Raw genomic sequence first — 14,265 nt, 5'->3', positions numbered from 1 at the left:
TAAAATATCGACTGTCTTACAAAGACTGCGATGTAAAGAATCACTTTTACAGATGATACTATCGATATTTTTGGCACCTCTAAGGCTCGCTCTCTTGTCCAAAACGCAAGACGCCGGCGGCCTAAGGCGCTCGCTGTCTTTAGTCAGCTGCTTTTTTTTGGCCAGGTAAGACGCCTGCTTCACCTGCGTGCCAAGTTCGGGAGCGCGTAAAACGTTATGTGTTTGCTCACCGTGAAAGTTAAATTAAAATAAATCTTATTATCGCCAAGCAAAAAGCGCGGCGCGTGCTCACTAAAGTTTTGTTGGTGTGCGATAGTGTTGGTGCACGGCTGGCGAAGCATGTGTGTGTGTGTTTGAGAAACAAATTCCAAGAATTTAAAAAAAGCAACAAAAACACAGTTTTTTTTTGCAAAAATGTCAAACAGGCGAAGAGTGCGAACAATTGATTACTTGGCGCTGCAGCAGAGTTTGCGGTTGCAAAAGACACAGCAGGAGGAGGAAAATGGCAATGGGAACAGTTCCATAAATGCCGAAACGCCACCACCCATCCCACCGCCCGTTCCGCCCATAAGGTTGCGACGGGAAAAGAGCGTCGACGAGGATGTTGCAAGGTGAGCTTACCGGTACCATTGGAATTTTCGGGATTTCCCATACAAAAACATGAAAGTCTGCATTGGCACGTAACAGCTCGATTTCGCTCTTTTTTCAAAGCCTTGCCTTTGGTTTTTCCCCTCTCATTCGCTCATTTGCTCCCTCTCTTAATCGCATTTCACCAGTTTTAATTGTTTAAACGTAAACAACGTGTTTTTTGGCCATGTTACTTTTGTTGTTGCTTTTGGTGGCTCAACGAACCCGAGATTTTAGCAAACTGCAAGACCAACAAAATATCAAAAACAGCAACAAATTGCGAACTTTGGCTGAAATTGAACACTTTGTGCGCAATTAAAATTATGCACTGGTGCACTGCAAAAATAAAATTTTAGCTTAGACGTATTGGATTTATAAAAATTTTCTAAGCTGTAGTATGTAAATACCTCTTGAAAAGCTTTTATTATGGACAAAAGACTTCTTAATTAGATATTATTATGTTTTTTGTACAGTTACTATTAACAAAGTAAATCAAATCAAACCATTAAAAAAATTGGTTTTAAATCAATTCAAAACACAAGATAGCATTATAACGATGAAATTAGTTTTATTTTATCCTTTGTCCGTTCTTTTTCGGTGTATTTCGGCATTTATCATAGCGCGTATTTGTGTTCAACTGCCGCGAGTCTTCTAAGATATTTACTGATAACGCTGACGGTGCCTTGATAACACATACACACACTCACCTTTGTATGTACTTTTTCCGCTGTTTTTTGCACTGGGGCTTATTCATAATATGTTTAAATTTGATTTAATTTTTATGGAGTGGGTGAGTGTTCATGGGGGTTTCGCAGAAAAACGAATGTCGTATGTTAGCAAGAAATTTGCCGCAAACATTAATTTTCTTTTGGCACCTGTTCCTATGGAAACTAAGTAAAAATAGGTGAGATTTATGTGTCTGCTTCGAGATCTTTCTTGTTGAATCTCTATTTTTTATACCCGTAAAATTAATGGTACCATTGTCTCCAATCTCACTGTTTTTACATTTATTATTGTATTTTAGTTATTATTAAAAGCTACATGTCTACTTATTTTGTAGGGTATCTTACAAGCCGGATACTCGACAATAGTGCTCCCTCTTGACTTTATCTCTCATTTGATGCCGCCAATCTTGTTCTTCTTCAACTCGTATACCTGTTTTAAGGGGCCAAGAAGAAGTAAAGGAGGGGAGACTATTGGAAGTTAAAACGCGTTTAATACGTGCGTTTGGCCACTCTGCTTTGTAACCTCTTTCGTTATTCTGTTTTCAAATCAAATTCGCTTTCTTCTCAAGTCTTCGTTCCAAAGTTTTGTGTCACCTAGCCAAATGAATGGAATTTCAATGATTGAAGGTCTCCCGCTTAACTTTACTTGGCCGAGAGAGTTAGAGAGCGAGATTGCTTGATCGCGTTTTTGCAGCATTTATACTTGAACTTGCAGGTTCTCACTCATTATCTCTCCGTTCTAGCCTTTTCACTCTTCGTTGGGCAATCTGGCATGCGTGCGGTACAATCAGTTGGTTTTCGTGTGTTTGATAAGCATAATTATGGCTTGAATGTGTACATTGTACACCCATATCAGAAAATATTTCCGCATAGCTAACACACCCATACACACTTGCTTTGCTATTAATAGTAATTTTAGACTTTTCAAATGTTTTAAATACCATGTTTACTCTGGAAAATAGCACAAACAAACCTCGTTAAATTTTCTGTGAGTTCTATCAAAATTAATTCGAATTTCTAAATAAACTAAACGCTCTCAGTGAATTTTAATGGAACACAATTAATTATTTGTATGTATTTTGATTGTCTTTATCATTTAAAATTGACTAACAAAATTTAAGGTTTAACTTAAAAAAAAATACAATTATAGATAGTAATGTGTAATTACAAATTAATTGAGCCTGCATTGTACTCTAATATGTCCATTGTAACAGAATTTCATCAAATTTATTAATGAGCATAAATGTGACTCCTATGACTCTTTTCAAGTCTTTAAAATTAAGTTCTAACAGAATTTTAACTGAATTAGATTCAGAAAATATATGTACTATATAGAATAAAAAAAACAAGAAAAAGACTTATTCTATTATAAAAACTTCAATACCGTGTTTTTTTTTTTATTAGTAAAATTAATATTAAATTAATTAGGGGTCTGGTTTGGCAACATCCTCTTTTCCAACTCACTTTGGTTACTCCGAACTCGTGCTATCAGTCAATGGGGGAATCTGATCGATTAGTCATAACGAACCGATCGTGTTATTGAATTTTTAATGCCGTATGAATGGGGACCACGGTGCGAATGCGCAACTTAGGTACACAACAAAAGTCTGAATATAACGTATACGCACTGCTAGTCACGTGACAGTGCGGAACAAGCCAGAAATTACAGTAAATAACAACATTGACCTATACATAATAAGAAGTAACTTAATTGACTGATTCCATATTCACTTTTCCGATTTCCTTATGAGTCTTGGCTGCATAGAGAAAATAAACATTTTCTCCGCACTTAAATCTCTGTTTAAGTAAACACACGGCGAATTAGCTATCAAGCGCCTACATAATAAAATTCCATAAATTAATAATAAATATTCGCGCGGTTGAGCCAATTGCGAACCACAAACAAACGCAGATGCGGCCCACAATCGATCAGATTGCCACTTGCGTTCCACACCAAATCTCTCTTACTCTCTTTCGCCCCTCTCTCTCTACTTTTTTTACGCGTTAAATCTCTCTCGCTCTGTTTTACTATATATTTTTCTCTCTTGTGTTGCCACAAAAATGGCTAAATTTATTAAAAATGGTTGATTATTTTTTATTTTTATAATATATTTTGCAACCTAGCCACTCAAGTCCACTCAAATGGCAGTTGTATTGATAATGTCTAATGATGGGATTACTATTAAAAGTGTTTAACAACTATTTATCAAGATAATTAACCTTAGAAAAGAAAACATTTATTGGTCCGATTTTGTCTGAAAGTAAAAAAAGCACATTTTGATGCATCATATATATGTAAGTGTATATATTCACATACACATTTAATATTCCTATTGTTATATAATGAAATATAAACTTCTATAGGTAGGGTTCGGAAATTCCTTATAGAATCTTGATACTTTTGCATTTTTATGTGTATGGTAACAACTAAAATAATGTTACAGATACCTAATAGTGACACATAATGGTGAATTCTGATATTTAAGTGAAGTTTGTTTTATTTACATAAATTTGTGGTATTCTCACTTGCAATATTGTTAAAATTGAAGCTCCAAAACGGCTAGTACGCCATCACCGCTGTGGAGTGGCCACCCACTAGTTGCTCTCGGCTGATGGCGGTAAACAATCGAATGCGTCGGGCGGGCACTCACCGCTCGCGATTTTCAGTTCGCCGCAGTTGGCAGAGAATAGCAGTCGTTTTGGGGGCGACACCGCTTCGTCGGATCGCATATACACTCGCATATATTACATACAGATCCGTATACTATACGCATTGGCGAATAGATGGGGTATATTCTTGTTAAAAGTGCTAATAAATTGACTGGCTGCGTCGGCAAGTGTTTCTCGTTATGAAATTCGAAAGGGTTCGGTGCGAGGCGTGCGAACTGCGGCCGCCTGTTTGCCAGTTGTGATAAACCCAGCAGTACTACGGTGGGAGATAGTGCATAACCCCCAGAAAGATTCCACCGGTTGGAGAAGGGAACCGGGTATCGGGGACCGTCCAGTCATCGTTCGCTGGCTTGCGTCTAAAGTTCTCTCCACCAGCTTGTAATTGTGAGCTGTTGCTTTTTATTTACTCTCAGCTCTTTCCTCCGTTGTTTTTTGTCCCTGGAGTGTGTTGTGCCGTGCAATTAGATGTACATAAATTGGCGGGGGGACTACGATCTCGCTCTGACACCCACCCCGAGAGACTGAAAATAATAACAGCCTCGATCGCGGCGATAAAACACAGTTTAAACCCGCGGTACCATAAACCAGCTGAGAAGAAAAGAGAAGGATTGCACTCTAAAGTTCTCTCGTTTCGTTGCGACTCTCTGATTTCTGCCGGATTTTAACTGTTATTCTCCAGGCGCCAGAAAAAATGCGTCCGAAAAAGTGAGTAAATTTCACAAATGGGCTGATGAAAAATGGGGCGCAATTTGCTCAACAATCACTCTTCTAATTGCCAGCCAATGTCGGCATTTTTGTTGGTCTCAAATAAATCAAACCTCTGCTCAAATTAGGGAATAATCGCTTGCGTGACAAGCGGCTGTCTGCAGCACCCGCAGCAGTGTGATAAGATAAGGATGTCGTACCAAATCCAACCAATTTACATGTGATGCACCGAAAAAATTTCTAATCGATACACAGTAAAATCATTGCAAATATAACAAATTTTTCTGGTTAAAAAAAGAATAAAATCAAATTAAATGCACCTACTATCTCCAAATAAAAGTATATAATAAAAATTGATCAATGGTTTCTAGAGCACAATATTATTTATAGATGGTTTACGTCTATATGGTCAAGTGATTAACACATTTTTATACCCTTGCAGAGGGTATTATAATTTCAGTCAAAAGTTTGCAACGCAGTGAAGGAGACATTTCCGACCCTATAAAGTATATATATTCTTGATCAGCATCACCAGGAGAGTCGATCTAGCCATGTCCGTCTGTCCGTCTGTCCGTCCGTCTGTCCGTCTGTCCGTCTGTCCGTCCGTCTGTTTCTACGCAAACTAGTCCCTCAGTTTTAAAGCTATCTGCTTGAAACTTTCCCAAAAGTTGTCTTTCTATTGCAGGTAGTATATAAGTCGGAACGAGCCGGATCGGGCCACTATATCATATAGCTGCCATATAACTGAACGATCGGAAATGCCATAACTTTGGTGTTTTTAAAGTTAGGAAGTTGGGATTTTCTATGAGTTTTATTTTTGGCCAATCAATCCGACCTACTAAATTTTATAAGGATCGGCCGACTATATCCTATAGCTGCCATATAACTGAACGATTGGAAATGCCATAACTTTGGTGTTTTTAAAGTTATCAAGTTGGGATTTTCTATGGGTTTTATTTTTGGCCAATCAATCCGACCTACCAAATTACATAAGGATCGGCCGACTATATCCTATAGCTGCCATATAACTGAACGATTGGAAATGCCATAACTTTGGTGTTTTTAAAGTTAGGAAGTTGAGACTTTTTATGAGTATTAAGAATACACCATATGAATAATTTTGAAGAATATAATTTACAGAATATTCTGCAAGGGTATATCAACTTCGGCTCCGTCCGAAGTTAGCTTTCCTTTCTTGTTATTTTAAAAGTTATTAGTAAATAGCACAGAGCTAAGGGAATTGGAATTTCTAAGAAGTTAATCAATTTCATCAGCGACTGTCTTGTTTAAGAAAATTGGTTTTATTTAAATTGTAATTATTATTTAGTTGAAATTAAGGTTTTTTTTGAGTATACGCGATGTGTTTATCTGACTTATCGACGACTAGGCAGCACTTGACCGCCGTTGCAATTAACGAAACAATTAGGGCAAGCCCCTGGGTCTAGATTACTGCAAATCAACTATCAGCCATGACATCCAACTTATTCATCAACCGTCTCCGTGTCTTACAGAGTGGAGTACCGCGTAAAGCAGACGCCTTCGCGGCCTCTGCAGATGGCTGGTGGCCGGATTGGAGCTCTTGAGGAGGACATGCCGCCGGAGGACGAACTGGCGGCCCACTATGAGGCGTTCGGCACAACACCGCCCCGCACTAGGCTAAAAATCAAAAACCGGGATTGGGAACGCAAGCAGAAGGTTGTCAATGTGGCGGCGTGAGTATAGACAATCAATACGGGGTGCTCCAAATGGATGGCTGAGATATATATGACATAAAAGTAGATGCGATAAGGGTTTGTGTCCGTGCTACAGGCATGATCGACACTAGTGCCGAACGCAGACCCACTAAATGTCCATATGCCACCATATGCTTCACCTGATAGTGACATCTCTATGGCTGATGTCATCTCTGTTAGCACGGTTGTCATTCGAAAATATTGGAAGCTTGTTGAAATTGGTTATTGAAAAGAAAACTACAATTGTAATTAACATTTCCTTACATTTACTTAAACTTCTGAAATTGATTCTAAAATAATTTAAGGTCCCGATTTAGGATCATTTTAATGACATAGTCGTAGTTTTACAATTAATTAAAATGTTATAAACAATGGGTCTCAATATTAAAATTAATTCCAATATGTTCTAAAGACTATCAAGATACTTTTGCAAGTTGCTCTTTAAGAACTTGATATCATCGCATTGACCATGTCTTTTAATATTTCTTGCTAAACAATTTTAGGTTTTTCTCACGGGGTTGTAAACCTATAAATGTAACTCCTCAAGGTGGCTTCAATTTCCAAATACAAAATATTCCAATAACTACAATAATAAATCCTGAAATAGTTTGAAAAGACTTTATTCTACATTTTTCAACTTGTGGGTATATTTTCTAAAATCGCCACATTTGGATTTAGCACAGCAAAGTCAATTAGAAAGTTATACTTCATTTAACGTACATTTTTGGAGTAACTCACTGTTATTTATGAAAATAAATCTTAAAAGGTTTGTAGACTATTAAGTAAATTTTAAAGGTTCACCTTTAAATCTTTTATGCTACGAATGACAGTCATGGTTCTTACTTTAATATTTTTTATAGATCACTTTTTAACCTATTTATGTTAGTTCCGCAGATTTACCCGCCAGTGTGGGCGGGACGCCCAAAAAAAACACCCGGATGGCACGATCGCGCGTCCTGCGGCGCAACACCATGGACTGCGCCCTGCTTAACGAGATGTTCGTTAACGAGGAAAACAAGCGGACAGACAAGCGGCTGCAGTCTATGCTTCGCGACTCGGAGCGCGAGATGAAGAACTCGCTGGCCACGACGGCGGTGGCGGCTCCACGAGGCAACAGCTTTCACGAGACGGCGCACCCCCTGGAGTCTCTCGACCAGATCATGCCGCTCAGCTCGGAGGCTATGGCCCCGCTCCCACTGAGAATTGCTTCCAAGGTGGTGGAGAGCTGCAACCGCTACCGTTGCGTGTCGTCACGTCCGATTGGCTACAGATCTTCGGCGCCGCCGCTGGCCTTTGCCGCTCAACTTCCTGCCGGGATGTTGAGGAGCGATGGAAGGGCAACCGCTGGACTGGGGAAACGAAAAGACTTCCACGACACGTTTGCCAACCTTATTAAGCTGGGCAGCGTAGACCGACAGGATGCCAAGCTGTCGCAGGAGGAGCACACCTGGCAGACAGAGCTAAAGGATCTCATCTGGCTGGAGCTACAGGCCTGGCAAGCCGATAGAACGGTGGAACAGCAGGACAAGTATCTTTTCGAGGCGAGACAGGGCGTCTCCGATCTGCTCACCCACATTATAAACTACAAGTTCCAGCCACGTTACCGTCGCGAGCCGAGTCTGATCAGCCTGGACAGCGGCATTCATTCCGACAGCAACTCTAATGCCAGCTGTAAGTCCGCAATTTCCTTTAGAAATGAAACCCTTTTTTACTTTAAAAATCCACTTTAGCTCCGCTGCCTAGCAAAATGTGCCAGGGCTGCATGTCTCTTTACTGCAAGGATTGCATGGATCATCAGGAGTTGGCGCTAAGAGAAGTAGAGGGCATGCTTTCGCGTCTGGAAGCCGCCGAGGCACTGTATCCATCTTCACAAGCGATGGGTGCCCTGCATCCAATTTACAAGTCACAGAGCTTTGTGGGCCGCATTAAGTCCATGTGCTTATGGTATAACATTACCAAGCAAAACAAACTAAAGCTTAGTATTTTGGGAAAGATTCTGGCCAGGTAAAAGCCGGCCCCATTCTGTTCATACATTCAAAATAATAAAATACCAATTTATTTGCAGGCTGCAGGATGAGAAGTTCTCATGGCCCGTCTGCACTTCATCCTACATCGCATCGGATAGCGGTAGCTCATCTGCCTCTGGAGTGGATAACGATGACTCGGCTGTTAACTCGATGGATTCATCCAAGCCGCCTAGTATGACAGGATCGGCCACGCGCAAGGGTTGTCGCAACGGAAGTGTAACAGCCTGCCACAAGGTGCAGTTTATGTTAAACGATGCGACCCATGTGCCGGGCGAGACATCGAGCAGCAATGAGTGAGTGGATAAATTCAGAAATTTTGAAAAGGAACACATATAACTATCTAAAACTGTTATAGATCAACCTCCACGGAGATCAGCCAGCTGTCTAGTGAGTGCTCACACGGCCACATGCGCAAGGGCTCCATGCACGACATAAACATCTTTAGTGTGGAGCCATTGGGTTCTTGCAGTAATAATGGAACCGGGGAGCAGTCTACCGGGCTGTATCGGAAGTTCATCGAGAATGTTCTCAAAAGTCGTGGACTGGCCAAATCCCTGGCCTTCCTCCATAAACTGCACAATGTGGCACTGTACAAGGCGCACATTGCCCTGGAAAAAACAGGAGCCGACGACTTAGATTATGATTCAGACGCGGAGTCCATTGAGGAGGATGTCCCGAGGCTGGATCCCAAAATTAGCCGCGAGCAGGTCGTGGAGCTTCGCACTTACGGTTACTGGAGCGAGGAAGCGCAGTCAATCAATCTGCCCTCGTACATTCCCACCTTTGTCTTCCTGAGCGGCATTCCGCTGCAGTTCATGCATGAGTTCCTGCGCATGCGTCTCGAAACGCGGCCTGTACGTCCCAATCCCCTGAGTTTGGAGCAGCTGATGAAGGAGCTTAGGGAGGGTTTAACCCTGGCATTGACCCATCGAGAGCGTTACCAACGTCACATTACCACGGCACTGGTAGAGAACGAGGCAGAAATGGGCAGCTACATCAGCATTCTGAACCATTACGATGCGACGGTGCGAAAGACCTTTGAGCTTTACCTGGACTACATTGATCAACTAGTCCTGGTTGCCGTCCCGGAGGGAAACCAGAAGTCAGTGCTGGAGAAAGAGTGGATGTTCACCAAGCTCATTAGTCCAATGATTAAGGGCATGCATACCCTGGCCTCACAAAAGTTTTGTGGCATCATCAGCAAGCTGCTGCGGAACATTTCGGAACGCCTGGTGAAACGAACCGTGGAGCTAGACGAGCAGATTGAGGGCACTGCGGAGACTGAAGACAACGAGGAGGTCAAGTGGCAGCTGCTGACCATCTGCCGAGAGACGCAATCACTGCTTACCGTCGAGCGGGAGCGGTCCATCAAAGTGCTCTTCTTCGCCAAGACCTTCTGCCGCGACGTGGAGACAACAGACTTCCATCGCGAGCACTACGAGCATGACGTGGCCAACCAGCAACATGATTTCATCTGTTCGGATGTGAAGGCGGCATTTAAACTGTTGCAGCAGGATGTTTTGCAGGTGCGCAACAAGCTGACAGCGATCATCGAGGGCGTGCAGAAGCGCTGCTGTTTGAGCAACATGCGGGACTTGGACGAGCAGGACAAGCAGGCTGTGCTTTCAAGGACCCGCGAAATCCTTCATCAGGGATACAAGTTTGGGTTCGAATACCATAAGGATGTAATCCGGTTGTTCGAGCAGAGGATTATGGACCAAAAGGACAGTGGTGCACATACGGTAGATCTAGCATTAGGCATCATCGCTTATGCCAAGATGTGGATGCATTTTGTAATGGAGCGTTGCGAACGTGGACGTGGCATGCGTCCTCGTTGGGCCTCACAGGGTCTGGAGTTTCTGATTCTTGCCTGTGATCCGCAGATCACTCAGCACCTGGATGATGACGAGTTTGAGGCGTTGAAGCAGCAAATGGATCGCTGTATTTCGCACGTGATTGGCATCACTTCCGAGCCGGAAAAGGTGGCGAAGAAGAAGGCATCGCCACGCACTCGCAAGACCTCGTCGCCAGCGACCTCGCGCTCTCGGACACCCACCCGGACTCCCATGTCCGCTGGCATGGTGCTAAATCCGAACACGCCTCCACTCCAGTCACCGCCGTACAATAAACTGCTGCATCCACAATTCAGCTTAAAGGAGGATCTCCTGCAGCAGTCTGGGAATACTTATAGTTCCGTCGACAGTGCAGACTATGTGGACACTCCATGCCAAAGGAGTCCTAACGGCGAGCTACGCCTGCTGGTTCCCCAAACGCCGCCAACGCCTGCCTCTTCTGGAAAGGGCAGCATCGAAAGCACACCGCTGGCACTGCGGCAGGAGCGAGTAAGAGATGCGGTGAATCGTTTAGATATGGATCTCGAGGACTCGCTACGCGAACGCAGGTTGATTGGCCAGTTAAAGTCATTGAACTCCAGCGACAAAGTGCATATAAGAGCACGTAGTGTCCACTTCCGCTGGCATCGCGGCATTAAGATCGGCCAGGGACGTTTTGGCAAGGTTTATACGGCGGTAAACAATAACACGGGAGAGTTGATGGCAATGAAAGAGATCGCTATCCAGCCTGGCGAGACGCGGGCACTTAAAAACGTTGCCGAAGAGCTGAAGATCCTGGAGGGGATCAAGCACAATAACCTGGTGCGCTACTACGGCATTGAGGTGCATCGCGAAGAGCTGCTCATCTTCATGGAACTGTGCTCTGAGGGCACTCTGGAGTCGTTGGTGGAGCTGACTGGTAATCTGCCGGAGGCCCTGGTCCGCCGCTTTACAGCCCAGCTGTTGGCGGGCGTGTCTGAGCTGCACAAGCACGGCATTGTGCACCGCGACATCAAGACAGCAAACATCTTTCTCGTGGATGGCAGCAACAGTCTAAAACTGGGCGATTTCGGATCAGCGGTCAAGATCCAGGCGCACACCACCGTGCCCGGCGAGCTGCAGGGCTACGTGGGCACGCAGGCTTACATGGCACCGGAGGTGTTCACAAAGACAAACAGCGATGGCCATGGCAGGGCCGCCGATATCTGGTCGGTGGGCTGTGTGGTTGTCGAAATGGCCTCGGGCAAGGTGAGTGCTTCACATTATAGATAAGCATAACTGCGACGCGGAGCCTACTGTCCATTTCACAATGTTGGATTATTTTCGCTTTGATCTACCAACAATTTTTAAATGGAACAATCATATAAAAGGAATTTAACCATAATGAAAGTGGGCAAAATAGCTTGATATTTGTTGATACCCTAGAAAATCTAATTAATTTTTTGTTTTCCCTTCTCAACTTCCATATAAATTGTATGATGCAAAACAAGATAACATAAGGGAAATCTATCTCTGGTTTACCAGCGCTCAAATATTTCGTACATACATTTTTATTCTACATGTGAATATACGTAAAAATATTTTTTTTATTTCAGTTAGATCATCTTTAATTAATCCATTGCTTTGATGGAAAAATCTTTACAAAAACAATATTTTTTCCAACTTTTCAATTATTATTGTTTGTTTATTTCCAAGCCTTTGCGCCATGTTAATTAATTGTTTTTTTTTATTTCTTACAGCGTCCTTGGGCCCAGTTTGATTCCAATTTCCAGATCATGTTCAAAGTGGGTATGGGCGAAAAGCCACAGGCTCCGGAAAGTCTGTCCCAGGAGGGACACGACTTTGTCGACCACTGTCTGCAGCACGATCCCAAAGCGCGTTTAACGGCAGTGGAACTATTGGAGCACAATTTTTGCAAGGTATACAGACATGGAATTGGTTCGTTCGAAATAATAAATAACTGATTTTTGTTGTGTTTGCAGTACGGTCGAGACGAGTGCAGCAGCGAGCAGTTGCAGATGCAGGTGCGAGGCTCTTTCCGGCGGAATGTGGCGACCAGCAGCTAATCGTGGCCCATTGCTTAGTTATGTAAACCTTCTTTTGTTTGGCTCACCTCTACATATGATGCATATGTAAACCGGTGTGAATTTTGTTTAGAGTCTAACTTATGTGAATGACGATTATTTTAATGGCCACGTCTAGTTTTATGTTTGACAATATATAACCCGTATAAAGTTATCAACACCCTGTCCTACCGTATCCCAAATCATTTTTTGCAACTGAACATTACACGTATTTAAATATAGTTGCATTAATTAATTTTTAATTGTGAATTAATTATTGATACTTTGGGTAAATTGTGGACACAAGTGGGACGGGATATGTGGGGCTCGCTTGCGGCGGTCCGTCGTTAGCGCCATTATCATCAGGGGGAGAACCAGTCGGAGGGGTTGGGTCCGGAGGGGAAAGGCTGGAGAAGGCCGAGACCCACGAGGAGCACAGCATGAACACCAGGCAGATGCTGAGCAGCAGGTTGAAGTCTGCAATGAGTTGATTGAGATCAAGGACTAGTCCACGGATTTTACTGCTACTCCTTTCACAATACTTACACTTCATATCGATGGCGCGTTTGTGACTGTTAACCGATCGTTGGCGTACGAGGCTTTTTATTGCGACCCGCTAAGCCATATTGATTTTAATTAATTTCCACGAAATTGGATTATATGGTCTATCATTGGTCGCTTATCGTCTTTACCAGTTGGATATCAGAAACTGCGTAACGTCGGTTTTGTTTTAGGCTGACCGTTTTTAGCGGAAGACGATTTATCTATTCTTGGAAGTAACCATGAAAATTATGACCAATTTAGCTGTGCACCTCGAGCAATTCTATTAGTGATTTGATTCATTCACGGGCTGATCGATTGTAGGTCGGGAAAATTGGTCTTGATTTGTAATGCATTTATTTCAGTTTATTCGGTTGGTGATTATTTTTGCATACATTAAATGCGGCTCTTGGCCATGGAAACAAGTCAAACTTAACGACAAATAGTAAAATAACGTAATAATACATAGATTTAATACAGGATAGATAGTTAGATAGTTCGTAGCGATAGTTCGGTTAACAGTTAAGATGATAATCATACATATATAGTAACAATGAACACAGCAACTAGTTTGATATATTTATCTGGTTGTTCTTTAACGTTTCTCATTAAATTTCTCTTGTAAATAACATACGTATAATATCTATGTATATATATTTTTGTAGAATATTGATATATTCGAATCGCTACCGAAACATACTTTTTCACTAACGGCTTGAACAGACAAACACATATAGGATATATAATATATCTATAGCTGTAATCTTTCTCAATCGGCAATCTCTCTGATCTTCTTTTTCTTTGCCTTCCTGGGGTGTATATAAATTTATTGATATGTATTGTTACGTCTCAAGTCTATACGCGTATATGATATTCTCTATATATATTCCTCTAATTTTTTTTGTTGTTTTCACGGGCTGTACATATATATTCATCCAAAAAGCCTGTAGTTACGGTATACCATTTGCTCTCTAAAACACGAATATATATGGAAAAATCTCAACAGACACTATATAATTAGTTAATCAATTCTGAAACGAACAACAACGAAATTGCAGTAACAAGCATAGTATATGTTTAGCTAGTATCTTTTTGTAACACCTATAAAACGAATTTAAAACTCTCTTAACGAAAAGTATTGCATACTTGGGGGCTTGCGCTCAATAATTTGCGGACAATTGGGTAATCAAGTTCGTAAGCTCAGCTAATTTAGTTAGCAAGTGAATTAGTATAACACTCATAATTAATATTTCACAAGTAACACACTTAGATAACAGCACTAACAGTTTGCGCATAAAATGGCTCTAAAACATTTAATTGACTATAGAGTTGCTCTAATTCCT

At 42.0% G+C, this 14,265-nt stretch overlaps 2 protein-coding genes across 4 annotated transcripts; one reads left to right on the top strand and one right to left on the bottom strand.

Annotated features, from left to right (window-relative positions):
- The first annotated feature begins 102 nt into the window (after positions 1 to 102).
- LOC108048746 (mitogen-activated protein kinase kinase kinase 4) lies at positions 103 to 12,645 on the top strand. Of its 3 annotated transcripts, none has more exons than XM_017129583.2 (8): positions 103 to 611; positions 6,239 to 6,439; positions 7,347 to 8,131; positions 8,191 to 8,464; positions 8,526 to 8,780; positions 8,843 to 11,567; positions 12,059 to 12,238; positions 12,302 to 12,645. In XM_017129583.2, exons 1-8 carry the CDS (start codon positions 415 to 417, stop codon positions 12,383 to 12,385), a joined length of 4,701 nt encoding a protein of 1,566 aa, XP_016985072.1. In that variant the 5' UTR covers positions 103 to 414; the 3' UTR covers positions 12,386 to 12,645. The 3 variants fall into 3 exon arrangements, with proteins under 3 accessions (XP_016985072.1, XP_016985074.1, XP_016985073.1); XM_017129584.2 differs by lacking the exon at positions 103 to 611 and adding an exon at positions 4,031 to 4,727; XM_017129585.2 differs by lacking the exon at positions 6,239 to 6,439.
- Positions 12,621 to 13,038, bottom strand: LOC108048750. Its single transcript, XM_017129590.1, has 2 exons — positions 12,929 to 13,038; positions 12,621 to 12,859 (listed from the first exon to the last, which is right to left on the bottom strand). Exons 1-2 carry the CDS (start codon positions 12,933 to 12,935, stop codon positions 12,657 to 12,659), a joined length of 210 nt encoding a protein of 69 aa, XP_016985079.1. The 5' UTR covers positions 12,936 to 13,038; the 3' UTR covers positions 12,621 to 12,656.
- Positions 13,039 to 14,265: the final 1,227 nt, after the last annotated feature.

Source organism: Drosophila rhopaloa, unplaced genomic scaffold (genome assembly GCF_018152115.1).
Source record: "Drosophila rhopaloa isolate 14029-0021.01 unplaced genomic scaffold, ASM1815211v1 contig_155, whole genome shotgun sequence".
Lineage (NCBI taxonomy): Eukaryota > Metazoa > Arthropoda > Insecta > Diptera > Drosophilidae > Drosophila > Drosophila rhopaloa.
This window is presented reverse-complemented; position numbering and strand designations above follow the sequence as displayed.

Coding starts and splice junctions, on each gene's coding strand:
- LOC108048746 (XM_017129583.2), top strand. CDS start 415: ATGTCAAACAGGCGAAGAGTGCGAACAATTGATTACTTGGCGCTGCAG. Junction 612..6,238: donor GTCGACGAGGATGTTGCAAG/GTGAGCTTACCG, acceptor CGTGTCTTACAG/AGTGGAGTACCGCGTAAAGC. Junction 8,132..8,190: donor CAGCAACTCTAATGCCAGCT/GTAAGTCCGCAA, acceptor AATCCACTTTAG/CTCCGCTGCCTAGCAAAATG.